The sequence below is a fragment of the Dunckerocampus dactyliophorus genome, chromosome 12, assembly GCF_027744805.1.
Source record: "Dunckerocampus dactyliophorus isolate RoL2022-P2 chromosome 12, RoL_Ddac_1.1, whole genome shotgun sequence".
NCBI lineage: Eukaryota > Metazoa > Chordata > Actinopteri > Syngnathiformes > Syngnathidae > Dunckerocampus > Dunckerocampus dactyliophorus.
The window spans coordinates 9,460,627-9,488,412 of NC_072830.1; the positions used below are offsets into that span (position 1 = coordinate 9,460,627).

At 45.0% G+C, this 27,786-nt stretch overlaps 5 protein-coding genes and 2 non-coding genes across 9 annotated transcripts; 6 read left to right on the forward strand and 1 right to left on the reverse strand.

The window, feature by feature from the left end:
* Positions 1 to 1,219: 1,219 nt before the first annotated feature.
* LOC129191289 (mRNA decay activator protein ZFP36L1) lies at positions 1,220 to 3,773 on the forward strand. The gene is made up of 2 exons (XM_054794501.1): positions 1,220 to 2,034; positions 2,145 to 3,773. The coding sequence occupies exons 1-2, from the start codon at positions 1,981 to 1,983 to the stop codon at positions 3,186 to 3,188; spliced, it is 1,098 nt and encodes a 365-aa protein (XP_054650476.1). The 5' UTR covers positions 1,220 to 1,980; the 3' UTR covers positions 3,189 to 3,773.
* A 2,208-nt stretch (positions 3,774 to 5,981) lies between these two features.
* rps3 (ribosomal protein S3) lies at positions 5,982 to 8,251 on the forward strand. Its single transcript, XM_054794220.1, has 7 exons — positions 5,982 to 6,061; positions 6,606 to 6,736; positions 6,812 to 6,905; positions 7,204 to 7,298; positions 7,596 to 7,783; positions 7,860 to 8,063; positions 8,187 to 8,251. Exons 1-6 carry the CDS (start codon positions 6,032 to 6,034, stop codon positions 8,057 to 8,059), a joined length of 738 nt encoding a protein of 245 aa, XP_054650195.1. The 5' UTR covers positions 5,982 to 6,031; the 3' UTR covers positions 8,060 to 8,063; positions 8,187 to 8,251.
* On the forward strand, positions 6,986 to 7,133 carry LOC129191763 (small nucleolar RNA SNORD15). Its single transcript, XR_008573291.1, has one exon. It is a non-coding gene; the product is annotated as a small nucleolar RNA SNORD15 (small nucleolar RNA).
* On the forward strand, positions 7,384 to 7,532 carry LOC129191762 (small nucleolar RNA SNORD15). Its single transcript, XR_008573290.1, has one exon. It is a non-coding gene; the product is annotated as a small nucleolar RNA SNORD15 (small nucleolar RNA).
* A 2,082-nt stretch (positions 8,252 to 10,333) lies between the features above and the next one.
* On the forward strand, positions 10,334 to 12,181 carry kctd14 (potassium channel tetramerization domain containing 14). The gene is made up of 4 exons (XM_054794657.1): positions 10,334 to 10,442; positions 10,933 to 11,157; positions 11,231 to 11,365; positions 11,442 to 12,181. Exons 1-4 carry the CDS (start codon positions 10,389 to 10,391, stop codon positions 11,760 to 11,762), a joined length of 735 nt encoding a protein of 244 aa, XP_054650632.1. The 5' UTR covers positions 10,334 to 10,388; the 3' UTR covers positions 11,763 to 12,181.
* A 1,827-nt stretch (positions 12,182 to 14,008) lies between these two features.
* On the forward strand, positions 14,009 to 23,822 carry ints4 (integrator complex subunit 4). 3 transcript variants are annotated; one of them, XM_054795030.1, is made up of 24 exons: positions 14,009 to 14,146; positions 14,943 to 15,137; positions 15,249 to 15,366; positions 15,438 to 15,544; positions 15,621 to 15,735; positions 15,800 to 15,885; positions 15,991 to 16,041; positions 16,151 to 16,239; positions 17,224 to 17,344; positions 17,589 to 17,660; positions 17,744 to 17,918; positions 18,009 to 18,214; positions 18,293 to 18,435; positions 18,590 to 18,705; positions 18,788 to 18,921; positions 20,713 to 20,879; positions 20,945 to 21,038; positions 21,265 to 21,345; positions 21,418 to 21,548; positions 21,613 to 21,672; positions 21,737 to 21,896; positions 22,074 to 22,217; positions 22,299 to 22,419; positions 22,490 to 23,819. In XM_054795030.1, exons 1-24 carry the CDS (start codon positions 14,093 to 14,095, stop codon positions 22,672 to 22,674), a joined length of 2,925 nt encoding a protein of 974 aa, XP_054651005.1. In that variant the 5' UTR covers positions 14,009 to 14,092; the 3' UTR covers positions 22,675 to 23,819. The 3 variants fall into 3 exon arrangements, with proteins under 3 accessions (XP_054651005.1, XP_054651006.1, XP_054651007.1); XM_054795031.1 differs by having other exon boundaries at positions 15,803 to 15,885; positions 22,490 to 23,818; XM_054795032.1 differs by lacking the exons at positions 14,009 to 14,146; positions 14,943 to 15,137 and having other exon boundaries at positions 15,259 to 15,376; positions 22,490 to 23,822.
* On the reverse strand, positions 22,771 to 24,922 carry aamdc (adipogenesis associated, Mth938 domain containing). Its single transcript, XM_054795033.1, has 4 exons — positions 24,775 to 24,922; positions 24,407 to 24,553; positions 23,143 to 23,238; positions 22,771 to 23,077 (listed from the first exon to the last, which is right to left on the reverse strand). The coding sequence occupies exons 2-4, from the start codon at positions 24,542 to 24,544 to the stop codon at positions 22,937 to 22,939; spliced, it is 375 nt and encodes a 124-aa protein (XP_054651008.1). The 5' UTR covers positions 24,545 to 24,553; positions 24,775 to 24,922; the 3' UTR covers positions 22,771 to 22,936.
* Positions 24,923 to 27,786: the final 2,864 nt, after the last annotated feature.

Genomic DNA, 27,786 nt, shown 5'->3' on the forward strand with positions numbered 1-27,786 from the left:
GAAAATACCGGGAGAATGTTGACTGCAGTGAGTCATGACATTCGAAATAATATGATATTATGTTGGCTTGGCATCAGAGCTCACTTCTGGTCGTGTGACAACAACGGGGCGGTGGTGTCAGCATTTTTAAATTGTAGTGGATTTGCCAGTCCATACGGAAACGGCAAGCTGGCGTTTTTTAGATTTTCCACTCTGGAAGCCGGTTTCAAAAAATTTCAGGTCACCCAGAACGCCGTTCCCGTGTGGATGAGTGGCTGAAACCATAAAATACTTTGCTGTTTTGACCTGAAAACGTTTCCCTGTGGATAGCCCCATAGTCTAGTCTTTCCAGCGTGTCCTGGGTCTTCCCTGAGGCCTCTTACCGGTCGGACAGGCCCTGAACATCTCCCCAGGGAGGCGTCCGAGAGGCATTCTGACCAAATGCCCGATGACAGTGCTTCTAACTTTATCTCTAAGGGAAAGCCCAGCAACCCTACGGAGAAAACTCATTTTGGCTGCTTGCACTCACAATCTTGTCCTTTTAGCCACTACCCAAAACTCATGACCATAGGTGAGGGTAGGAACGTAGATCAACCGGTAAGTTGAGAGCTTTGCCTTCAAAGTCCGCATCGCTGCAGACGCCTCACCAATCCCCTTGTCGATCTTGCGTTCCATCCTTTCCTCACTGGTGAGCAGACCTCGAGGTACTGAAACTCTTCCACTTCGGGCAGGATCTCTTCTCCCACCCAGAGATGGCACTCTAGCCTTTTCCAGGCGAGAAACATGGACTCAGACGTGGAGGTGCTGATTCTATGTCTGTGTTTTTGGCAAAAAAAGATATTCACATGCATAATTTTTGACCGTGATCGACATTTTTACCTCTTTTCCGATAGATTGCGGACCAAACCACTGTTTGTGTTTGCTTCATATTGATTTGGTTCGTCTAGGGCCGAATTTAAGTTGATTAATTGAAACAAGAAGATTCAGATTAATCAACTATGAAAATAATTGTTAATTGCAGCCCTGCAACATCTTGTCATACTGGAGTCCCTCAGGGATTTTTTCTCTGACCTCTCCGAATTTACACTCACATGAGCAAACACTGTTAGACATACGCGCAGGAGATGTGCTTGTTAGATGAGGAAGAAGACAAACCGAGACTTGACTGTTGTTGTTAAAAAAAGAGATGTAACCAAAGTTACCAACTGTAAGGAGGAAACCACACACACACACACACACACATATACAGAGCACAGCGTGTATGATTGATAACAAATGTCAGTTGTGTTTTAACGTTTCAAACTGACCAACGTGTTGTTTACACTCTCTCCCTATAGTATGTCTGTCCTCACATAAGGTAAGACCAGCTCAGTCTGGAGCTTGAGAAAGTTCTAGAAGCCAAACATTGAAAAGAAACTGACCCCACGTTTAGTCAGCATTAGCATGAAGCTCCATGTTGTTCATCTCCAAAAACACACCGAAAAATCTAAATAAGATAAATACTAACAATAATCCATTACTCTGAAATGTTAGGATGCAGACTGATGCGGACCGATGTGGACTCGTGGTCGCTCAGTGGTCCAGCAGAGAGGAGAAGAATGCACCTTGAAGGATTAGTTGATGAATGAGTAGAAAAGTAGCTCCATTCATCTCCCTCCTCTTGTTTGGAGCCCACCCTGCCCCCCAGCGCCCACTGACAATGCCAGACCCCCCCACCTCCAACACACACACATTAACAACCCTACACCCCCACCCTGAGGAGCCTGGGCCATGGGCGGGGGTGGCCGTGGGTGGTTCCCCCCAACTATTTAAGCAGATTCCAGCAGATGGTCGAGGAACTTTGCTCCTGGAGAAGCGACGTGCACGCTTCTGCTTCTCCACTCTGGTAGCCGATCCCCAGGACTGAGACACACCTGACACCCCCCACGGAGACTAGGGGAGATAAAGTCCTGCAAGTCACTTTTGGAAGCAGAACCTTCCAGCGTGGACGCGGATACAAACATGCCCTCAGACTTCCTCACTCCTTTCCTGGAAGTGGACCAGGAGTTTGTCAAGGTGAGAAACTTTTTGTTCTTCTGGCGTGACTTTGGATATTTGAAAGACAAAAGTCTGATCAGCAGCAGCCTCACTTCTTCTCTTTCTTCTTTTTTTAATTGCGGTGTCAGAGCTTTGGGGTGGTGGACATGATGGATGCAGCCGCCAGCTTCCAGCAACATCAACAGCAGCGAGCACGCGGCTTCCAGCGGCGTCATTCCCTGTGCCCCGTGACGCTCCCCAACTCCAAGTTCAACGACAGTGACGGCGAGTCATCGTGCTGGGTCTGGGGCCAGGCCGGTGCCCCGCAGTGGAAGCGGGAGAGTCAGCTCCCTCGTTCAGTGCTCAGCCACATCCCTTTTAGGATGGACCGCTCGGTCAGCATGATAGAGGGCAGTGTCGCTGAGGTGCCACCACCCCCGCCCCCGCCGGGCCTTCACCTGAGCACCACCCCCCGGTCACCCCCCCCGCCGTCGCCGCACATGTCCACACGCTACAAGACGGAGCTGTGCCGCACCTTCGAGGAGAGCGGCACGTGCAAGTATGGCGCCAAGTGTCAGTTTGCACACGGTGAGGACGAGCTGCGAGGCCTGAGCCGCCATCCAAAATACAAGACGGAGCCGTGCCGCACCTTCCACACCATTGGGTTCTGCCCTTATGGCGCCCGCTGCCACTTCATCCACAATGCCGATGAGCTGCTGCAAGCCCCTGCCCCTCAGAGGAGCAAGCTGAGACCGCCGCCCCTCCGCCACAGCCTCAGCTTTGCCGGCTTCTCCTCGTCGCCTCCTCGCGCCTTCCGGCCTGTCGACGACTCACAACCTTCCTCACTCCTCTTCGCCCGCGCCTCCTCTGTGTCACCCTCACCGTGCTCCTCTGACAGCCCGGAGCTCCTGTCTCCTCTCTTCCCGGAGGTTGGAGGGCTTCGCCCATGCCTGCGCCCCGGCGACTCAGCTCTCGGCTTGTTTGCCTCTGCCGAAGGCCCCGCGCTCACCTACAACACCCCTGCCAAGGCATCCCTGCTTGGCCTCCAGCGCTGCTCCTCAGCCGACTCCCTCTCTGAGGAGGGCTACACTTCCTCCTGCTCCCTGAGCTCCGCCTCCAGCGGCACCGAGTCGCCAGGCTGCGAGGGGCGCCGCCTTCCCATCTTCAGCCGCCTCTCCATCTCTGATGAGTAGGGGTCTGAATGGTCTACCTTTGGTTCACATGAGTTCTGTGTGATGGCGCCGCGTAAACGGACCTAATTTTGTGCATATTGCATCATGTCCCAGCAGCTGTAGCGCTGCTCACTGTTTGTCTGTGTTGTCGTTTCACGCTTACTGCTGTATACTGTTGTATACTCACGTGGGGGGGGCAGGGCGGTCCCGCCCACTGGGGGTTCTGTAGAACTTCCTGCTCTCTGCTTTAAAGACATAAAGAGTTGCTTTTTAGCTAGCGCACACCTAGTAGACTTTTAGCCAGTCATGCAAACATTAGCCTAGCCCCTTTTCGACACATATTTATTTGCTTTTGTGCATTTTGATCATGACGCCTTACAATTAGCATGAGTGCTAGCTGGAGAGGAGACGATTACTTTTGGCATTCCATGTCTGTGTTGCCTTACTGCGTGAATCACGACTCGTTGACTCATTGGCAGCGGAAGTACTTCCTGTACTTCCCGTTGTCATCAACAAGTCCACTCTCCTCTCCGACGACGCAGCTAGCATACTAGCATGACTTGCTAATGATATGATGATGATAATAATGTGTTGCTCGCTAGTTGCTAACAGGTCAGCTTGTGATTGGCAGACAAAAGCCAGCAAGTTGAAATAAAATATTTTGGTTAGCAAACCTTTTTCTTAAATTAAAGTCTTATTTATTTGGTTTTTCAAAGCAAAACTTGTATTTTGTTGTTTGATATGATACCTTGATCCACATAATTTAAGTGCAGTTATTGTTTACATGTTGTGCTCTTTATTTTAATATATTTGTCCACGTTTTTTTTTTTCAAAATAAAAGTCCCTTGAATCACTTGAATGTGTGAACTGAAGACTTGTGTGTAAATCAGCACTCATGCATGGGGGTCAAAGTTAATCAGTTTGGCACATAAGTCAAAATAGGACACTTTTGTGTTTGGTGGGACACAAACGTTCCCACACGCAGAAACTCCTTTAAGTGCTGCCTCCTGGGAATGTTACCATTGTGTGTGTGTCGCTGAGAAACAAAGATGAACTCTTTCTCTTCTGTGGCCCCGCCTCTCTTTGTGTGTGTGTGTATGTGTGTCAGTGAAGAGAATGTTTAGCCAACAGATGTTGTAACAAAGACGAAGATACTTTACACCCATTTCCATCTACTCACGCACTCTTTGTCTGTGTGTGTGTGTGTGTGTGTGTGTGTGTGTGTGTGTGTGTGTTACTTGTGGATGTGTATGAGCAATGAAACGTAACAACTGCTGCATTGTACACAAGATGGGATGCTTTTCATAAAAACGTGAAAGTTCGGTAACGCCTTAATCTTTTCTTAAAGGGAAGGCATTTATTTTGTGGACACCCGTATACGTTCCCCGTGACACCTCTATTTGCACACACAACTTCCAATGGCTACTTAACATTCATGCATTTGTGTATGGGTGTGTGGTGGTAGGGGGCCTAAAAAGGCCAAGGGCCATCCATGTGCTGCCCTCAACACCCCACCCATCCACCCCCGCCTTTTGTGTTGCTCTCCTTTTTCAGGCTAACATCTGTATGCTAATGGTGCTAATGTGTGTAGGCAGCCTGGGAGAGAGGGGGAGGTGGTGGATATGAAGTGATTCTTCTGCATGGACACAAGTTACGTCGAAAGAAAAAGACAGTTATTGCTTTGGTGTGTGTGTGTGGAAAGTGTTGATCCTGGAACACACTCCATGATGGAATGTGGAGAGGAAAGAATTAGCATTCAACCAAGGTAGTATCCCAATAAAAGGGAAATGCTAACAATGCTAATACCTGGCATGGCCACGTGTCACTACTGTTTTGGTTGCACCCAATAGTGTGGCTCCATAAGATGACCAACCTTTTGTATTGTAGACATGCTTTTGTTAAGTTAAGCTATTAGAAAAAGTGTATCAAGGGATGTGGCTGTCATGTGACTTCAAGATGGAGGACTGTAATTAGTGTCGGCCATCTTGACAATGTAATTCAGTGAGAAAACTTTCTCTTACGTGTGCCCTGCGATTGGCTGGCGACCAGTCCAGGGTGTACCCCGCCTGTCGCCCGAAGTCAGCTGGGATAGGCTCCAGCATGCCCCCGCAACCCTAATGAGGACAAGCGGTATAGAAAATGGATGGATGGATGGAACTTTCTCTTACATTACGGACAAACAATTAAGAGAAATGGCCTCCATAAATGACCAACATAACCATGTGTCATTTTCCAAATCAGTTAAAAACGGACAGCGTGAGCTCGTTGTAAAAATGACGACAAAATCCAACTTTTCAGTGCTGAGGTTTTTGTGTATGCGCGCTCACCATCTGGTGGGCGTTCAGTAAATTACACCAATGTTACAAGTGATTCCAAAAGTGAATAAGTTAATAAAGAAGTAGAAAACGTGTATGCTGAAGGTAACACTTTCAGATGACACAAATAATAATAAATAAGGTAGTAAAACAGCGTGAGCCTACACTATACATTGGCTCAAGGTAAATAGCATTTACGTTTCTCCCATATGTAACATTAAGAGAGGTTAATTGTTATTGTAGCTATTGGTGTCAAACAAGAAAGTCGGTACTTTTATATTTAAAATGACTACTAGTACTATTGCGACTATAACTAGTCACAGTACATACTTCCAAGTGATTGGTTTGACAAAGAAAAGGCAATACATTAAATGTCGTCTCAGTGAACAACGACAGTAATTATATACGTTTGAATCGGTCGAGGGCGCGAAAGAAGCTGAAAAGAAACTACAAATCCCAACTCTCTTGTGCGCATTACATCACCGGAAGTGATATAAAAGCATTTCCGCATCGCACGGCCGTCCTTTCCTGTCTACGGCCTGTAAGAAGATGGCGGTGCCGATCTCAAAGAAGAGGAAAGTAGGTGTCGTTTTTTGCCCGACGGGGATCTTTTCCGGAAAAATGGGTTTACGTGGAGGTGGACTTAATTGTCCTGTGGCTGAACGGAGAGTTTACGATGTGTTCCAAATGTGGTTTGCCAGGATTATGGAGGATACTGCCGGCGTTGCGTTGCCGTCAAGCGGCTAGCAAACATGGCGACGCCGTGTCGCTGACATGGTGTTTGAATTAAAGATCAGATACAATTTCACTGTCTGCTTTTTATATTATGTCGTGTGTTCGATGCCTTTGCATAAGCAACACGTCGAATGGCTATGGGTTAGTGTTAGCTTCCTGTCAAGTGATTGGGACCTAAAGGCGAGTTAGCGCCTACCTGCTATTGAGCAACAATAAATTAAAAGTACTCAAAAAGTAGTTTGTAGAAGTCTGAAGCAGACTATGTAGACTGTCAGTGTCGCGTTAATGTGACGTCACTACGTGCTTGTCGCTCGAGGCTGTCATGTGGTCCTGATAGTTAAAATGTTAGTATTCTTGTCGAGTGTAATGCTGATTATGGTGTCTCCAGTTTGTGTCGGATGGAATCTTCAAGGCAGAGCTGAATGAGTTCCTGACTCGTGAGCTCGCTGAGGATGGATACTCGGGTGTTGAGGTCCGCGTGACCCCTACCAGGACTGAGATCATCATCCTCGCCACAAGGTGAGAGCTTGCCAGTGTTGTTATATATCATCATCTTCTCCCTGGACTATGGTTAATGACATGTTTTGTCCTCAGGACCCAGAATGTGCTGGGAGAGAAAGGCCGTCGCATCAGAGAGTTGACCGCTGTGGTCCAAAAGAGGTTTGGCTTCCCTGAGGGCAATGTAGAGGTAAGATGTCCACCACAATGTTGACACTGTATGTGTGTGTGAGAGCAGTTCCGTTTTACACGTTATGATGTGCCACACTCCCTCAGTGATGACACGATGACGAGACCGATAAGATTCAGTCTGGGTCAGCGAGGTACTGGTTTAGACCCACGTTCTGTGGTCCTGTTCTGGTCCCTCTGACCAGCGAGTCTTTCCTCGTGACGACACTGAGGCATTTGTCTGAGAGGGTTTATATTATGTGTGTGTTGGTGTGTCTGCACTGTGTACCTGTCCTCAGAACTGTGTGCTTGTGTTTCAGTTGTATGCTGAGAAGGTGGCCACTCGCGGGTTGTGCGCCATCGCTCAGGCTGAGTCTCTGCGCTACAAGCTGCTAGGAGGTTTGGCTGTGCGCAGGTGAGCTGAGCTTTATAACTTGGCCTCATGTTTTATTACAAAGCTGGTTAGCGGTCATTTTCCTCAAACTGTGGCCCAGCTTGTCCCTCGGTGAAGATACGATGACGAGTCGGACCAGGACTCTGCGTGCTTCTGGGGAGGCTGCTTCAGGTCCATGTTCTGTGGTTCTGTTCCAGTTCCTCAGAGCAGCGAGTTCTTTCCAACTGAAGATGCTGAGGCATTTGTCTGAGAGGGTTCGACTGGACCTCCGGTCGTGTTTGCTTCTGTGGACTTGATAAACATGGAAGCATCTTGCAGGGCGTGTTATGGTGTTCTGAGGTTCATCATGGAGAGCGGCGCCAAGGGCTGCGAGGTGGTGGTGTCTGGCAAACTCAGGGGCCAAAGGGCAAAGTCCATGAAGTTTGTGGACGGCCTGATGATCCACAGCGGCGACCCAGTTAACTACTACGTCGACACGGCCGTCCGCCACGTACTGCTGAGGCAGGGTGAGTACGCGCTCGTCCCAAACATTTGTATTGCTCGCCTCTGCAGAGAGTCCTGATGTACTGTCGTCACACGCAGGCGTGCTGGGCATCAAGGTGAAGATCATGTTGCCGTGGGACCCCAGCGGTAAGATCGGACCCAAGAAGCCTCTGCCCGACCACGTCAGCATTGTGGAGCCCAAAGACGAGCCCCTCCCCACCACACCCATCTCTGAGCAGAAGGGCGCCAAGCCAGACGTGCCCGTCATGCCCCAGGGTGCACCTGTACCCACCGCATAAGAGGGTGAGACCATGCTCCCACCAACAAGATTAAGATGATGTCAACAAACATCTTTAATGTTCTTGTCGTTGTCAAATTTCAAACATTAAACATCTGAAGCTTCACTTGTTTAACGTTCTCTTACAGGCTTTCACTTCACTCCCTGAGGACAGCCCAGTTTGTGTACAAAAACAATAAAGTGGAAAAAAGAACGCTCTTGTTTTTTTTCCTTTAAACCTCAAAAGTTTTAACATCTGATTTTCACTCAATGACTCTCCAGTGAATGTTGACCTCTCAGTATTTCATATAAAGTCAAATAACTTATAAAGTTAATATCGAAAATGAAGACGGTAGTGAGGCCTGCTATGATGTGTGGTTTGTATACGGTGGACCAGATAAAAAGCTGGGATAGAGCTGGAGATGGTCGAAGATGCTGAGATTTTCACATGACATGAACACAACAGGAGCAGCTAAAACAATAACTTGCTCATATAAAACTATTGTGATATTTTTAGCATTTGAACCACTGAAATATCATCACTGAACTTCATTCTGATGTTGAGGATAGGATGGCATGTCATGTGACCTCTTATCAGGATAAATATTGAGCGCTTAATGTTAAATTACACTGGGGAACACTTAACTTCCTGTTGCATTGGATTTTTTAACTGATTCTAAAGGGTTTTTAGGCGCTGATTTCAAATCTGAAATTAGTTTTTCTCCATAAACTCTAGTTTTCATGCAATTTAAGATAGATGAAATAGTCTAAATATGAATTTACGTAACCCAAATCTAAGCGTTTTGAGATTATATACATAAATTCTAATATTTTTATCATGCTTCTTTTTTCCCGATCAAACATGGCTTCCTCATCGAGACATCACTGTAGAAACAGGCCTGATGCCTTCTGTTACATCTGTGGTTGCTACACACTATCAGAGACGTAACATATCCTTGTTTGTGAAGCAAGCCGACAAGGCTTATTTTGAAGTTCATCTTGGTGACCAAGACAAGCAATGGGCTCCTCATGTTGTGTGCCACAATTGTGAGGAAATGCTCCGAAGCTGGACCAAAGGAAAACACAATTATCTGCCTTTTGGAGTTCCAATGATTTCGCAAGAACAACGCCAAATCAACGAACCCTTGAAGCAGACATGCCAAATATCACACATGACCCAATTGTTAACAGAGATAGGATCATCTTTCCTCCTCTACACATCAAATTAGGTTTGATAAAACAATTTGTTAAGGCACTGGATACCGTAGGGGAATGTTTCCAACACATCATCACAGCTATACCAGGGTTGTCGCTCGAGAAGATAAAAACAGGTGTGTTTGATGGCCCACAGATTCAAACCCTCATTCGTGATGATCAGTTTGTTGCCAAGATGACCCCCTTGGAGAAGGCAGCATGGTTATCCTTTGTGGCAGTCGTTCAGAACTTCCTTGGAAACAATAAGGCAGAGAACTACAATGAACTTGTGAACAGAATGCTCCTTGCTTTTCGTGCTCTCAGCTGCAACATGAGCATCAAGCTTCATTTTTTGGACAGCCACCTTGACCAGTTCCCTGAAAACCTGGGGGCTGTGAGTGACGAACAAGGAGAGCGGTTCCACCAAGACATAAGGATCATGGAAGAACGCTACCAAGGTGGCTGGGACAAAAGTATGACGGCTGACTACTGCTGGAGTATTAAACGAGATTGGCCAGATGAAGTGTACAAACGCAAAAGTTACAAACGCAAATTCCTGCCTGACTAAAATACTGTACGGACAGAAAGTGATAAGCGTTATTAGCTGTGATTGACTCTTATCTGAAAAACGTTATGAATGACGTTTATCTCACGTTGCGATAAAGACTGTTTTCTGAGAAACGCTTCCAGAAAAAACATATGGCACTTCTAACAATGGTGTACTTTAATCTAAAATCACATTTTATTGTTCTGTTTCTTTTGCCTTGTTAAATATACTGATTTGTGGCTGACATTGCAATAGCCTATATTAATGCTCGATTTTTTGATTTTTTAATAAAAATCAAAGATTGCATCAAATCTGTAGCTTGCAGAAAAAAACAACTTCAGATTTGAACTCAGCACACTTAAATTGACTAAAAACAAGTCTTTCTTTAAATGCAACATATAGAGTGTTCCCCAGTGTTATTGGTAACCGTTTTTTATTGAACGAACATTAAACAAGCAAAAAAAAGTACTGGATGGGAAAAAATGGGGTTTTATCGCTGCCGTAGTTGGGCTTTGGAATCACGACGTCACTCAGCGCACGTGAACAGTAGCAGGTCCGTGTTTGGCCACGCCCCCCCTGCGACTCACCTGCTCGACGGTGACACAAGAAGATGAACGAAATGGGCTTGAAGTCAGCCGAGGAACATTCGGAGCCCAATTTACTGGTAAGAACGCTTAACACTTATATTAACTACAACATTTCTTCCTTGTGCGAGAACTTATTCCAAGTTCGTCTCAAGAATGTTTGGCAGGTGTGCGGCCGTGTCGAACATCAAACATTTTCAATCTCTTGCGGTTCCAGACAGTCAAATGCCCGCTCGACGCCATCCTACTTTTCTTTACTACAAAACTAAAGCATGCTTGTTTGTGGAAGTTAACTTTTTACTGTAAACATTCCTGACGGTGTTGGACACGTAGGAGGAGCATGGCTTTGTCACGTGACACTGTGAGCCACAACTAGGTGTGGGCGATACTGCAAATCTTGGGATCGTTCTGATACCATAGGACCGGTTTGCCGATACGTATACTTAAAATTCTTTGATTGTTGAATGAATTTGTGACATTTTTAAATCTTGATTGCAATCAGAATAAAACACAGGACAAAGACATGTGACTAGCTACAAATAAAGGTCCCGCCTTCCTCTGCGTCCTCAGCACACGTCGGTGGTGAACTTGAACGTGGGGGGTCACAGGTTCTGCACCACACTGAGCACGCTCAGAAAGTACCCCGACTCCAAGCTGGCTGAGTGGTTCGGCGCCCCGTCCAAACTGCTCAGGGACGGACAGGGACACTACTTCTTGGACCGGGATGGCTCGCACTTTGGCGCCGTCCTGGAGTTCCTCAGATCGGACCGAATTCCCACCGAGAACTTGCAGCAGGTCGAGTCTCTCGCTGAGAACCTTTGAGAGGGACTGCGGACTTGTGTCGTAACGATCGTGTGGCGTGCTGCAGGTTCACAAGGAGGCGGTCCACTACAACATCACGGCGCTGAGCAAACGCTTGGAGGAAAGCCCGCTTCTGTTTGGAGAGTTGGTTGGAAGGAAGCAGTTCCTCGCCAGAGTTCCTCACTACAAGGAGAACATTGAGGTTGGACACCCTCCCCCTCCATGAGGACTTCACAACCTCTCCAGTGTCCTATGACCATGTGATCTTTCTCTTCCAGGTTTTGACCCGCATTGCCCGTGCCGAAGCCGTGGCTTCCCGCCACTCCAGCATCATGATTTGTGTACTGCGAACGCAGGAGGATTTGGGTTGCTACGACAACGCCATCAGCAGCTTGGACTCGACAACAAGGAACAAGGAATCGGTGGTGACGTTTGGACCCTGGAACGCCGCCCCCTCGGCCAAAGACCTGCTGGACTGCATCAGGAAGGACATTGAGAGTCAGGGCTACACGGTGCACATCCAGCCTCACGTCATGGAGAAGAACTTCCTGTCCCGCAGCTACAACTTCTTCTACACGCTCACGTTCACCTGGTGGTGACCTGCAACTCAACTAATCTCCAACACGATAAATGATACAGTAGGTCCAGTGTGAGGTTGGAAGACGATAAAGCAGTCGGTTTGCAAACTTGTCGCACTGTTGTCTTTGTGTGCAGGTGGAAAGGAAAGTAGGGGAACTCTTCCACTACTTGTTGTTGTTGCACCTAGTTGGGGTGGGCGATACTGGAAATGTTGGTATTGTTACGATGAGTAAACACAGGCCAGTATTGCTGAGACCGACACTGAAGTTTTCTAAATCAGGGGTGTCCAAGCGTTTTCAGCAAGGGCTACATAGTGAAAAATGAAAGGATGCAACTTCACCACTTTGATATTTTGTGAAGCAGCACATGTAGATAGGCTAAGAAGTTTTATATACGTACAGTAGTCTTTTTGTACAGAAGCGTAGAACAGCCATGATAAATGAAAAAAATGGTTTAAGTGTTTCTCGTTAATACGAGTAAGTTTTTTGAAATAGTGTATTTTTGATATAGTGTAGGTGAAAAATCATATTATTAGTATCACCTTCGCTCTTTGCTCTTTTTTAATTTTCCAAATATTTCATCTTTCTTCTTAAGTCCATCCATCCATTTTCTATACCGCTTCTCCTCTTTAGGGTCACGGGGGCATGCTGGAGCCTATCCCAACTGACTTCGGGTGACAGGCGGGGTACACCCTGGACTGGTCGCCAGCCAATGGCAGGCCACATATAGACTAACAACCATTCACACTCACATTCATACCTATGGACAATTTAGAGTCACCAATTAACCTAATATGCATGTTTTTGGAATGTGGGAGGAAACCGGAGTACCCGGAGAAAACCCACCAACATGCTAACCACTAGACCACCGTGCGGCCCTTCTTCTTAAGTCATCTTTGTAAATGTTCTTCTCATAATATGATGACTTTATTCCCATAATATTAGAACGTTTTCCCCAACCTAATTTTCCAAAAATTACAATTTTTGTTTGTTTTTTATTTGTTTTCAAAATATTACTTTTAAAAAATGACATATTTTTTCTTTAATATTTCAACTCTACGCTACTAAAATGAATTTTTTTTCCTATTAATATTTTGACTTTATTCTCATAAAATTACAGCTGTATTTTTTTTTTTATTTTCTAACTATGTCAGTTTTGTTCCTGTGCATTTTCTTCTCATAATTATGACTCTGTTCCCATAATATTTTGACTTTGTTTTTGTAATATTTTAACTTTTTCCACTGCCTAATTTTCCAAAAATTACAACTTTATTTTTTTCTGTTTCTTATAATATTACGACTATAACAATTTTTTTAAATATATTTTTTTCTTTGTTATTCTTGTAAAATTTCAACTTTTTCTCGTTAGATTACAACTTTTTTTTCTTAATAATTTGACTTTATTCTTGTAAAATTACTGCAGATTTTAACATTTTTTGCTGCTGTTGTTTTTTGGGTTTTTTAATTAAATTATATTTTCAGAATGTGCTACGGGCCAATAAAAACAACAGCCGTGGGTCGCAAATAGCCCCTGGGCCGCTCTTTGGACTAGAATAATGAATTATTTTTCCTTGAATGTGTTGATTATGATGAAGGCAAAAATTACCAAAAATATAAGCAAACTCATTTGTGAACCATAAAAAACATAAACATACCAATACAACAATATTAAAACATGAAAAATATCATTCTAACCACACAAATATCGATCCGAGATACTGATACGACCCTTCGTATGTTTATCATTATTTGGCTTGCCCACCTCATACTACAGTAGTTACTGGAAGGTTGCGATTCTATAAATTTCGGTATTGATCCGATATCAAGTAAAGACAGGGCCAGTATCACCGATACCGATACCTTTTACTTGGATAATTTTCAAGATTATTGAATGATTTTAGGATATCGCCTTTAATTTGTCGAGGATTATTGCAATCAGAATAAAAAAGTAGATTTTAAGCAAATAAATATACATTTTTATAAACACACTTATTTTGTGAACTAATTTACCATTATAATACAACAATATAAGACAATGTAGCAACATCTACATTATAATACAATTATTCTCTTTAATTATCTCAAAGTAAAGTCAGTAGTGCAAAATAAGTAAACAAAGGCAAAAACTGGACTTATTTCGTGTTTGTTAACCGTATAACAATGCGCCAATATGTACAACGCAACAAAAGCACAGATATTTGTGAAAATAACTACAGGAAAACATAAGAACATATCGATCTAATCACTCTGGTGCTACCTTTTGTGTCGATCCACCCACTTCGACAAGGTACGGGATGGGCGATGGGACATTTCCCTCCGCCTCCTAACTAGTCACTGACACAGTCGCTGTCATGGCAGCACACCTGAAAAAGCGAGTTTACGAGGAATTCTCCAAAGTTGTACAGGTAGGAATTACGTTTACCACCCCGGTGTAACATCAGAGACATTACCAGGAATAAACCCAAGTTAGCTAACCAGCTAGCTAGCTAGCTAGTAGCTAGCGAGCGAGGTTAGCTAACTCACCGGCTCATCTCTGCGGCCTTTGATCAAAATAAAAAGTATTGTAGTTGTAAGTGTCATGGAATGCTAACGTAATATACCCATAGAACGCGAATATAGATTTAGTTCAATACGAGGAAATAACTGCAGCATTCGATTGACTCTGGTGGGGTTTTAAAAGAAGAAGAAGAAATGGATATGTTTTGTGTGTTTGTGACGGTTGCCGACAGGGGCAAACGCGCAGTAACGTCCAAACGCTCCATACACAGAAATGATGGGGGAAAACAAGACTACAAAATAAAACAACGGGGAAGTACTGCAGTCACGTAAACGCTGCAAATGTCCGAAACACACACACACACACACACACACACACACGCACGCACACACAAAACAAACCCAAAAACAAGTGCATGAGAGGAATGCTGCAAGTTAACAGAACAAAGTGGAGTTTTGCCAGGCAACCAAAGGAGCCAGACCTGAGGTACATTTTTCTTCATGTCTTTGTTAAACACTTTACTGCAATATTGTACAATATTATAGAGCAGCCGCTTTACTTAGCTATTGATTGAGTTGTAAATGACACCAAATGTTTAAAAAAGACAAAGAAAAATGTGTCCTTTCCTTTTGCTTCTTCAAAAGCCAGTCACTGTTCAACGTTAAGTGGCAAGAGCCAAGACTAGGTGTGCTGTCTGCCTCCAGATCCCACAGGAAGAAGCTCCGGCCAAAAAGCTCCGTCTGTGCAAACCCAGCAAGTCTGCAGCGCTCCACGTTGACCTCTGCAAGGCCACCAACTCCACGGATGCTCTGCAGTACCTCCTGCAGTTTGCACGCAAACCTGTGGAGGCGGAGAGTGTGGAGGGTGTGATCAGGATTCTGTTGGAGCACTACTACAAGGTCGACAAAAGCTTTGTAGTTTCCGAATTGTACTAGCTCAGGGTTGAGGCCAAAGTCTGCATAATCAGTGCGTCTTCAAGAGGTGATGTTGAGGATGTGTTCCCCCCCCAGGAAACGGATAACTCAGTGAGGCTGAAGATTGCTTCTCTGCTGGGTCTGCTGTCCAAAACGCTGGGCTTCAGTCCCGACTGCATCGTGGAGGACATCATCAACACTGTCTCCAATGAGAGTGAGACATGGTCCGCACACCTTCTTGAAACAGTTGTTTTTGAGCTAGCGTGAGCTGTTTTGTGTTTGTAGAGTCTCATCAGGTCCTGGCTCAGCTGCTGGACACTCTGCTTATCATTGGCGTGCAGCTGCCCGAAAGCCCGGCGGTGGCTCACCGGCTCGTAGACGTGGCCTGCAAGGTGAAGCGCAGCCCCGTTATGTGTATCCTTTAGCACACATCTTCAACTGAACCCCTGCGCTTCTTCTCGACCTCAGCACCTGTCCGATACTTATTTTGGAGTGAGGAACAAATGTCTGCAGCTGCTGGGCTGTCTCGGCATGATGGACAGCCCCCTGAGCAAAGACGCTGAGGGACTTGGCACATCCATAGGTGGGTGCCGTGAGACCCGCGCATGTGTCGTTCCGGTGATGTTTGCATGCTATTGTTTCTTCAGCAGCCGTGAAGGATGTTCAGAGTATCATCAGTGACCATTTCGGAGATCAGGACCCCAGAGTGCGCACGGCAGCCCTCAAAGCCATGGTAGGACCTAGCAGCATCACAACTCATCACACCTGTTTACACAGACACTACCCATGCCTATGATGAACGTTCTCACGTCTGTGTGTGTGGATTGTTTCGTTCTAGCTGCAGCTACATGAGAGAGGAATGAAGATTCAGCAGATCATTTATGACCAGGTAACCTACAACCTCACAGTAGACTCATTAGAGAAGATAACAAGGACGATGGATACTTTATTGATCCCAAGGGAAATTTAAATGTGTGTGTTTGTGTATGTGTGTGTAGGCATGCAGGTTGTTGGCAGACGACTACGAGCAGGTTCGCTCTGCTGCAGTTCGGATTGTTTGGGTGCTGAGTGTGTTGTATCCTGAGAGGTGAGTTTTATCAGAGTGTAGAAAAACAACAGCATGAAAGCACACGAATGGAACCCTCTTACGTCGGTCCCGCTTCTGTCGCCAACTCATCCCGCTTCTGTCACCGTCGAAGAACTCAAGTCCCTATTTGCTATTAAGAAGCATTCACATGTATTCATGATTCAAGGCATGTTGATCTATTAGATCTTTTCCAAAAATTCCCACATGTACTGTAATTTCATATTTTCTCTTGACAGTTTTCCCATTGAAAATGACTGGGCAGATTATTAATCGACTCTACAAGTGGAAAATCATTTTACATCTTAAATAAGTGTAACATTCTGCTTATTCTACAAGATGACGTGACTGTTTGTGTGGTTCAGTGGTTGTTCTGCAACCCGAGGGGTGCTGGTTCGATCCTCAATCCCACTGTAATCATACAATTTTGTTAATACAATACACACATGCAGTTTGCATTTTACTTTCCAACATTTCAAATTCTGCTGTTTTTCGTGAGCTCATTCAGGACATGTATGCTGTTTATCAGGACTTTTTAAAAAATTCCTGTTTTCTGTGACGTTAAAATGAATTGACAAGTTCAATGTCGCTACCTATTGGTGGAAATTCATTTTATGTCTAACATTACATGCTTATTTTGTGCACGGTGGCATGGCTCACGTGGTAGAGTGGCTGTTTCCCAACCTGAGAGTTGCTGCTTTGAACCTCATTCGGGGAATGGATTTCAACATTCATTCCACATTTCAGTTCAGCTTCATCATTTCAAAATTCACATGCCATTTCTGCTGAAATTGCTTATCTACTTATTAAAAAGTTAAAATCCTTACGTCTCTGGACAAAGTCACAAGTAAATGTGCAAGCAGTCGTTTCGGCTACGTTGACAGCCGCCTCGAGGTAAGCGGGTTCCACTGTGCAGAACATGCAAACCTGATTGGTCCGTCCTTCCGTTGATGCTCACGCACCACCTGACTGACCGCCTCTCATCAGCATCGTGCCCATCCCATCGTCCAACGAAGAGATCCGACTGGTCGACGACGCCTTCGGGAAGATCAGTCACATGGTCAGTGACGGCTCCTGGATGGTGCGGGTGCAGGCTGCCAAAACGCTGGTGAGGATGGAATGTTTTACCCCTCATTCAGTTCATGAGTGATGCTTCTTTGTGGGACACGGCCAAAAGTATTGGGACGGCTACACAGGAGGCGAAAAGTGATGAAAAATGTGGAGCTTCTTTACAGCTAGAAGAGCTTCCACTCTTCTGGGAAGACGTTGTAGATTTTTGAGTGTGTACATTTGCGAGGTTCCGGACAAAGGCTCGCCAGCAGAGTGCTAAGCAAATGTCTGCTTTGTGTCAGGGTTCCATGTTGCAGGTCAGTCCTCACTTCCTGGAGCAGACGCTGGACAAGAAGCTGATGTCAGACCTCAGGGTGAGTGGACACAGACGGACGGGGGGCGGTGAGGTTCGCTTGCTGCTGATGAGCTCAACTTGGCCCATGGCGCTTGTGTGCAGAGGAAGCGGACGGCCCACGAGCGCGCGAAGGAGCTTTTTGCTTCGGGAGAGTTCTCCTCGGGCAGGAAGTGGGCCGACGATGCTCCCAAGGAGAAACTGGACACCAACACTGTCAACCTCATCGCCTCGGGAGCCTGCGGCGCCTTCGTTCACGGTCTGGAAGACGAGATGTTTGGTACGTCCTGGCTCACATGTGGTCCTAATTTCCATCCCCCCGTTCATCATCTTTGTGCTGTGTTTTGTTTCTTTCTGGCTGCTGCTACAGAGGTCCGCATCGCGGCGGTGGAGGCGTTGTGCCAGCTGGCTCGCTCGTCTCCCAGCTTTGCTGAGAAGTGTCTGGACTTCCTGGTGGACATGTTCAATGATGAGATCGAGGAAGTGAGGCTGCAGTCCATCCACGTGCTGAGAGAGATCTCTACGCACATCACCCTGAGAGAGGACCAGCTGGATACTGTGCTGGCTGTGCTGGAGGTCAGCACAACATCAGCGTGTTTGCGCACACTCGCTGCGTGCTCTGTGACGCTTTACAAGCCTAGTGTTTGTGCCCAGGACTCGTCCCGTGACATCAGAGAAGCTCTGCACGAGTTACTGTGCTACACCAACGTGTCCACCAAGGAGTGCATCCAGCTGGCTCTGCTGGAGCTTCTGAAGAACCTCAACAAGTATCCCTCGGACCGCAACTCTGTCTGGAAGTGAGATTGCATGCTGGCGCACTGTTTTATATGCAAACACCCATCTTAGCTTAGTTTTAGCTGCAAAGGAGGAACAACAAATTTTTTTTAAATGTTTGGCTCCCTCGTGGTTTCCCAGTATTTGTGTCCATATCTTAATCTTTCTTTCTTTCAGGTGTCTCAAGTTTTTGGGTTCCCGCCACCCAATGTTGGTGTTGCCGCTGGTCCCCGAATTACTCAGCACACACCCATACTTTGACACACCAGAACCTGACATGGACGACCCGGCATGTATCCTCACATGTTTGCACACTTTCGGAGTTGGTTGCTCAGCCGGCCACGTTCTCCTCCTCCTTCACTCTGCCGATGTCAGACATTGCTGTTCTGGTGTTGGTGTTCAACGCAGCCAAGTCGTGTCCCACCATGCCGGCGCTCTTCTCTGACCACACCTTCAGACACTACGCCTACCTCAGGGACAGTCTGTCCCACCTGGTCCCGCCTCTACGAGTGAGAACTCCAAACATGTTGTCACACACACACACACACACACACATGCACTGCCTTATTTTGTTTAAATGACAATTACAGTAATCCTTCGCCACTTCGCGTGTTGAATTTTTAAGCTTCATTCTATAATCGTTTTTCAAAAAAATCTTGCTGTTTTATTGTTGAATACAGCCTACTAGTAATAAAAAAAAGCATATTTAAGCAAATTTTGCATATTTTTGGCCTAGCATAAAAATGGCTAATTAAGTAAAATACAAATGTAAGACGTTGTGATGATATGTAGTATTCTACACTGGTCACTAGGTGTCAGTAATATATTGCTGTAATGTTGGGTGAGAGACACAAGCACCAGACGTGATCGCTGGAACAACAGGCTTTTATTGCAGGTTGCACAACAATCCCTAAGATGGGCTACTGTTGTGGCCAGAACCCACGCCGAGCTAACACTCAACTATGAACCCCTGAGCACCGTAACACGCTTACCGCAACACATACAAGTCTTATTTATGTCCTAAATGGCTTATTTTCTCATATTATATCTACTGTATTGGGTAATAGGAGTGAGTATAGGGGTGTTGTTTCATGTCTAGAGGGCTCTAACAGTGATAAAAGCTGTACAAGATCGTAAACAGGGTTTCTATGCTCTATCTCTGCTCTAATAACAACTGGTCACTTTCAATAAATAGTGAGTGCTTGTAATATTTGGTCATGTCTACACAAATTTCAAATATGCAATGTAGGTTTTGGAGCTTTGGAAAACTCCACAGTGAAGATTTTCTAGCTTCAGGGTTTGTGTGTCGACAGGTAAAGCGGAGCTTTTTGGTTTGTGTCATAAAAAATGTGCATAGTAGAACACGCGTAATGAAGTTATTGACTTATGGGTGTTGGTTTCATTTTGTACAGTGGTAGACACGCATGCGTGTGCCTTATAACACGCATGGGCAATTTAAAAAAAGCCAAACATTTATGTTGCTTTCTGCGCTCCGTACAGTGGCTGAACATGCAGCAATGTCCAAACGCGCCAAACACAAAAGCAAAACGGCACAAACACAAATAAAACAAATGCAACCAGAAAATGCATCACATATGAAATGAAGGCTGCAAGATCAAAAACGAATGCAAAAGAAAAATGATGCATATATCAAAAACACAGAAACCCCGAAACAATTGCATGAGAAAAGTGCTGCAAGATGACACAGAAAAACGGAAGTTTGCATGGCTAGCAAGGTAACCAGACCGATGCTACCCTAACATTAGCTATGTAAATTTAGAATATGTAAAATGTTTTAAAAAAATTAAATATAAAATAATTAAAACTAGATAATTTAAGATAAAAAAATATATACAATATTAAGTGTTTAACAAAGACATGAGGAAAAATTCACCTTTTTGTTCTGCCTCTTCAAAGGTCAGCCTACTTTCTCCAGAGCATGAAGATAATGTACACGTCATTTTACATCTACTGCATCACTACATTGATGAATAGCGGCGTTATAATGTGCAACCAAGTCAGCTGTGGTTGCTTTTTCAGGATTCTGATAGGATGAAATACACATGCTTGGAATGCGTTTTTATGTGGACAGACCGGTTTTGGAAGTATCTATGCTGGTGTGGAGATGGCCTTAGTTTAGGTTCTGCTTTTGTTGATTTGTTGGCTAGCATTTGTTGACTAGCAAGTTTAAGATGAGTGAGTTCAGGGTGCACTTTTTAAGCCGTTCAAAGAAGACACAATCAAGGTCTCAATCAAGCTTTAACCCTGCTTCCTGGTTTGCGTTTTTTTTATTTTTTAAGCTGCCTGGCAGGAAGCAGGTTCCTGGTTTGGACTCTGTAAATTCTGGATCTGAGTCGGGTTCTGTGGAATCGGCTCAGCTCTTCCTGCAGCAGAGTCTGGACAGGATCAGCACCATCCAGAACCTGGAAGCACCTGGAGCTCAAGACCTGCTCATTTTCACCATACGGTATGTACACACACACATACACACTTTATTGTGGCCACTTTAAGTGAGACTTTGTGTGTTGTCAGTGACCTGCAGAGACTGGGCCAGCTGCAGACAGAACTTGCTGGAGCTGCTGACTTCTGCGCTACGTACTTGCGCTGCCAGCTTCTACTCATCAAGGTGGGACCACGTTGGTCACTTTACTGTCACTGACAAGCAAAATTCCTCTTTTTTACACTTGGATGCACCATCTCATCAACCTAACAATATGTTCTTCATGTTGTACTTACTGAGAGCTCTTCTTAATAATTTGTAGTCTGGACTGCACCCTATGTAGGAAGTCAGCTCCATAAAGTTTTATCTACAGTAAGTTAGCTGACCTCTGACATTTCCCGGTTCCCCTCAGGCTCTGCAGGAGAAGTTGTGGAATATGGCGGTCCCTCTGTGCCTCAAACAGAATGTCACGGCCTTGGCGGCTGCTCAGCAGGTCAGCGCATTCCCCTGACACACCCGCAGCCGCGCCGGTGCCATGTGACATGTTTGCCGGTGTGCGTTTCAGGTTCTGGAGGAAAGTTACAAGTTGGAGTTCATGTACAGCGGCTTGGAGAGCAGACAGGTGGCCATCGCACATGACGTGCGCCTGCAGGCCAAAGCGCTGCAGCTTATCCTGAGCGTTCGCACCGCACACGGGTGGGTACTCTGCACGGGTGTAGCCGCACCACAGCCGTCACTGATGCATCACTCTTGTCTGCAGGCAGGAGCCACTCATCAGCAGCTGTGAAAAGTTTCTGCAGGAGCTGGAGTCCTTTCATAGGTGAGTTCAGTCTGGTGTGGTTTCATTCAGCGTCCCGAGTCCTCACTTCACCTGAAACCTTTAGGCTGTTCCTGGCAGAGCTGCCTCACCTTCATGACAGCTTTGTGGACAAACTTTTGGAGATGATGCCGCGCCTGTCATCCTGCAAGCCTGCGGAGCTTGTCAAGATTCTGCAGACAGCTCTGAGGCAGAGCGCTCTGCTGCAGCTCACGCTGCCTCCACAGGTACGTCTAAGGCGGTGTTCACACTTGTCATTTTTGGTCCGGTTAAAACTAGAGTCCGTTTGCTCATCTCGTACGCTTAGTTTGGTCGTGTGAACACACAAGCTTTTTAACACCGGTATTTGTGCGGACATGTGCCTAACCGTGTAACCTCTGAACCATCCATGTTCTGCTTGACAGATCCATCGAGCCACAGCCAACATCATCGAGCCCACAGGGGAGTCTGACAACCCGCTGAGGTTCACCTCGGGCCTGGTGGTGGCGCTAGACATTGACGCTACCTTGGAGCATGTCCGTGACCCCCAGAACTCGGTCAAAGTGGAGGTGAGCAGGATGACGTTCACAGCAGTGAGTCAGTCAGGATGTACAAGTTCACAAATATTCCGGCCTTCCCTCTGGGGCCAGGTTCTGTACCCAGACGGCCAGAGTCACGTGATCCATCCCAAACCCGGAGACTTCCGAAAACCTGGGCCTGCAAGACACAGACTCATCACACAGGTCTACCTGTCTCACAGCGCATGGACAGGTGAGGGAACACACGCCTGTCGTGCTGTTGGATTATGTTGTCCTTTTCTAACTTCTGGGCTGTCTCTCAGAGCCGTCTCAGGTGGAGGTGCGCCTCCTGCTGGCCTACAGCTCCTCTTCCTCCTCTTCAGAGTCCAAGTTGGCATGGAACGACAGCCTTGACAGCCTCCCGCCACCAGAGGCCGCCGTAGAAGGGACCATTGCCTTCAGCAAGCCTGTCAAAGTCTTCATCATGCCAAAACCTGCCAGACGCTAACGAGACCTCCCCCGCCCTTGTGTATTTCATTCATCATTTAAAAAAAAAAAAACGTCTTCAAAAAACTATGAAAAATAAACTAGATAGTTGCACTGCGTAATGTCACCGATATTTTTTATTGTAAATATATCCTGCCTTCATATGGAGAGAGCGTGAATTCCGTGTGTAAAAGTCAAAATGATTTCCGCAAGCGGAGATGAAGACTAGATTAGGCCGCTTTCATCCCAGCGCGAAGCTCAGGTGTCTTCAAGGAACGTTGACTTCAGCAGGTGGAGTGGAAAACCCCGCCCACCTTGATGCCCTGTCTAGCCAGTGCGTTGTATTCAGCGACAGCCTGTTCCGTCTGCAGGACTCGGACGTCCACCCCCCGCTTTGCCACACAGTCCAATGTGGAGGCGGGAACCTGACACAAACATGCCCCCTAAGTCATTGTGACCTCAATCAGCGTCATTTCATTCTGATGACTACCTGCAGGGCCATGTTCATGCCTCGGCCAATCACCAGCACCTTTGCTCCTTTGTCCAGCACCTCCTGCAGATCAGCAGGCTGGACTCCCGGGTGGTGCTGATGAAGAGTCACACGTTAAACAGGAAATACAAACGTGTCGCATGCAATGTTCCCGCTAATTTTTCAAGTGTCTGAGAATACAAACAAACAACCTGAGCATTACTTGGATCTCTGTGAGCGCCATCAGATGTGCACACTTGTAGTATCACACCCGTCCAAAACCTGAGAACTTGAGGTAGTCCAACTTCCATTCTGTTGTATTTTGTGTATGAGGGGGTTGAAAAGGTCCGCAAGGCGTATTTCACAAAGTAGCTTTCTTTTTGGTCCACCTCAGACAAAACAAGCTGTGGAACTATCTCATCCAATTAATGATCTAAATCTTGCAGGTAACAATAGTTTATCATTTCATTTTCCATTTCTTTTCTTTTTTTACCATTTATTTTGTTAATTATGTTGACTGTTATTTCCTCATTTCCTTTCTGTTTTGCAGCAGCCTGTTCTGGTACTATTTCATTCTGGAAATGTACTTGAAAGTGATGGCACATTTGATGAAAATGTTTACTTTTGTCAAAATAAAAAATGGAAAAAAAAACTCCATGAAAGAAACAACTACCTTCTGGTCCCTTCGGCATCACTCGTGCAAGCTTGTAACTGTTCCTATATCCTGTAAATCCGGCCATCAAAATAAAAGCACGTCAGTAGCACATGCACCGTTAAGCCACTTACTTACAGTAGTCCACGCTTTTCACTCAGAAAACTGGCCCAGAGCAGCCCTCATTTGAAAAAGAAGAAATCTCATCCCTATTCAACTCTTGTTCTTTTGTTCCCACATACTCCGACAGCCAGTACACCTTAGAGGACTTTTTTTTTTTTTTTTTACTTTAGCTTGGTACGTGGCTGTGGCACTGCCCGTTTGTTTCGCTAATATACAGGGTTAGCAAGCAGCATTTAGCTCCCCTGGTCCCTGCTGGCTAAGTAAATACGTACCAACAGGCTCTCATTATTGGCTGGACAGTGTTCGTCTTTGTGTTGTTACCGCTTGTAGTCGCCTGTCACTCACGGAGTTACATGTGTTTATTTTATTTACATTTCAGGTTGAATATTATTTTGCTGCGTACCAAGGATTTCTTGTGCGCTGAGAACAAAAGATCAGTGCGAGATTGCGCACGCGCGCAGTTTAGAGGGAACGTTACATGTCATGGTCCCTATCCCCACCCCAACACACCTCTGTCCCAGTCTCACGCCAGTCCCAGGTTCGGCTTCCACCGGGCCACACCTTACAGTCCTTGTAGGTGGAGGAGCAGCCTTTTACCGTCATATGACCCCAGGCCACCGAAGTAACCTCTGGAGAGGACATGGTCATGTGCCGCTGCTGTTGCAAAGGAGGAGGAATGACACGTTCACAACTGAAGACATTGACACATCTTCCCTCAACCTGTCTCAGCCCCAAATAGCTCAACCAGTGTGTGTGTGTTCTGAAGTGTCGTTTAAAAATAGTAACACAAGCAGACGTTTGCACTTTCAGTCATAAAGATGACGGTTGTGTTGTTGCGAGTAGAGACACGCACACACAACACTAGCATGAAGACAAACCTTCACAGGTTGGAAGCTTTGTGGAGAAGATCGAAACGCATGTAGCCGTGACAGGAAGTGAGCTTCAACAACTCAACACCCCCTAAAAAATGCTGCTCCTCCTACTGTTTTCGCTTTGACGTATTAGTAATCGGCTCTGTTGCTTGATATTAGGTTTGGGCGATACTGGAAATTTGGTGTTGATCTGATACCAAGGGCATGTATTACCGATACTTATACCGATAATTTTTCATACTTTAAAACGTCATTGAATAACTTTGTGAGTTTGCTTTTAATTTGTGGAGTATGGTTATGAAATAATGGTACATACATAATCAAACACAAGTCAAGCATTTTAGGGGAAAAAACTTTATCATCAACAAACGTTTTAATGAGCAATTTAACAATATTTAAACTAAACAATCAACTATGTTGGTATTGTGCTTACCTGTTAGTAATAAATATGCATGTTGCTTTTGCATTTTTCTTTATTTTGCAGTGACTTGTGGGAGATCTCACATTCGAGTCCCTTCAGGAACTCTATCTCACATGGGTCAACGGCCCCCTCGTGAGGTGAGGTTCCTCATCTACGAGCAATTCCATAATTATCGTCATCGCAGCTAAGTAAATAAGAATATCCATTGTATATAATGGACAAGCATTTGCTGTTTATTATCAGTCTATATATTTCTATTATTTTGTTTATTTCTATCTATATCTATTTGTCTATATCTGTTGTTGTTCTGTTCATTCTCGCGCGCACGCGGTGTCCGAACACTTCTGGTGTCGTGCTCGCTCGTTCGTCAGCAGCCTCAGGTAGGGCAAAGTTCTTATTTTCTTTCTTTTGTTTCTACGAGTTGTTATTTGCTTTTAGGTGTAAGCCTCTTGTAATCGCGCTATACTTACGTGCTTTTAAAAGAGACTTAGGCTCATTTTAGGCTTTGTCACCACAGAAATGGCGGTTGGCTATCTTCCGCTAGCGGGTTAATTGGCAACACCTGCAGTGAAATTATTATTATTTTTTGTCTTTCTAGTATGGGTTGAAACGTTGGAAAGTTTCACATATTGGTGGTGACAGTTTGTTTAAAGCTGCCCTTTACGTTAGTGATTAACAAGAGCTAGCATGTTAGCAGCTACAGTGCCCACACCCAGGGCACAATTCCCCCGCCTCACTTCCAAGGACACAATGACCTTCAGTACAAAAGAAACAAGTCAAAGGTTTACGTTTTGTTACGGTTTTGTGTGCCAAAGGAACAGAGGAGGGACCTTGGCTCACTTTCACATTGTGGAAACAGCTTAAGGTCATTTGTCTTTTGTCCTCAGAAAGTGAACAAACTACAGTGGAACCTCGTTTATCGTCATGAATTAGTTCCAGAAAGTCCGAAGTCAAATATTCAAAGTATTTAAGCTTTGATGGGGTGTTTTCTGTTTTTTTTACTCTACACCTGAATAAGTGCTTATTAAACATTAACAGAAGTCTATCTGGAACAGTGTTACAGCAGATATGAACCAGATATGAACAGGAAATTAGCAAGTAGATTAATAAGAGTCGAGAGAGAATGATACAACAACTACACACAGCAACTAATTGCAAACGCACACATTCCGAAAACCAGAGACGACGCGTTGCGTTACTGCATACGTCAGCAGCTTAAGGAGGACCCTTTGTAACTTATTTGAAAATGCTTCTATTATACTTTACATACAAAATAATATACTGTACAGTGATAGTCGGCCCTTGCTACATCGCGGGTCCAACATTGCGCCCTCACTCTATCATGATTTTTCAAAAATTATTAATAAATGCTCACTGTTTCGTGGTTGGATACAGCCTATTATTAGTAAAACAAACATGCATATATATGGTCATGGTTTGATTCATTTGAACATTATTTTCACTTTATCACATATCACAAAGCAAATTGTACATTTGACTGGCCTAAATTAAGCATTTTCAAGCATAAAAATGGCAAAAGTAATTAAAAAATACAGATATAAAGCATTCAGAAGATGTGATATGAAGTGTAATACAGTATCTGTGACTTTTTGTGTGCACCTTTAAAGGAAAACTGCCCTCTTTTGGGGGGAATTTTGCCCGTGATCCACAATCCTTATGTGAAACATGACCATACGTCTTATTTCTGTGCATTCTGGAGCGAGAAAAACAGTTGGCATGTGGGTGCTAACAATGTATGTAGTGGGACACCTATTTCGACTGTAAAACCCTAAAAAATAAAATAAAAAAAACCTCCAAAAATGCTAACAATGTTCCATTTATATAACTGAACTGTATATTGACCAAGCTACAGCGAAATTGTTATTGTATATACTAATTTTTCTTGCCAGTCTCAGCGTCACTCACAACGCCTCAGGCCAGTACCGAAAAGTAACACTACCTACCGGAGCTGCTGTTGTGTTGATTGTGAGTTTGGAAAAGTTAACGCTAAGTTATACGGTGGTGTGACAAAGTGTTTGCCCCCTTCCTGATTTCTTATTTTTTGCATTTTTGTCACACTTAAATGTTTCATATCGTCACACAAAGTTTAATATTAGTCAAAGACAACAACATCAGAACACAAAATGCAGAATGTGAGTGTGAGTGGTTGTTTGTCTATGTGTGCCCTGCGATTGGCTGGCGAGTCCAGGGTGTACCCCGCCTCTTGCCCGAAGTCAGCTGGGATAGGCTACAGCATACCCGCGACCCTAGTGAGGATAAGCGGCATAGAAAAAGGATGGATGGATGGATCTGAAACATTTAAGTGCAAAAAAATAAGAAATCGGGAAGGGGGCACACACTTTTTCAAATCACTGAATAAGATTATTTTATTTTAATGTGCATCTTTCATGAAGCATTAAAATAAAACAAAAAACTCTCCTCATATTCAGTAAATCTTTTAATAAAATGACTTGGCACGCATAATTGTGCTTTGACCTTTGCCTAAACTCACTTTGCAGAAAAAATACTGGTATATACAGTATATCGTATATGGATATTCAGCCTAAATATATTGGGATATGAGTTTTGGTCGATAT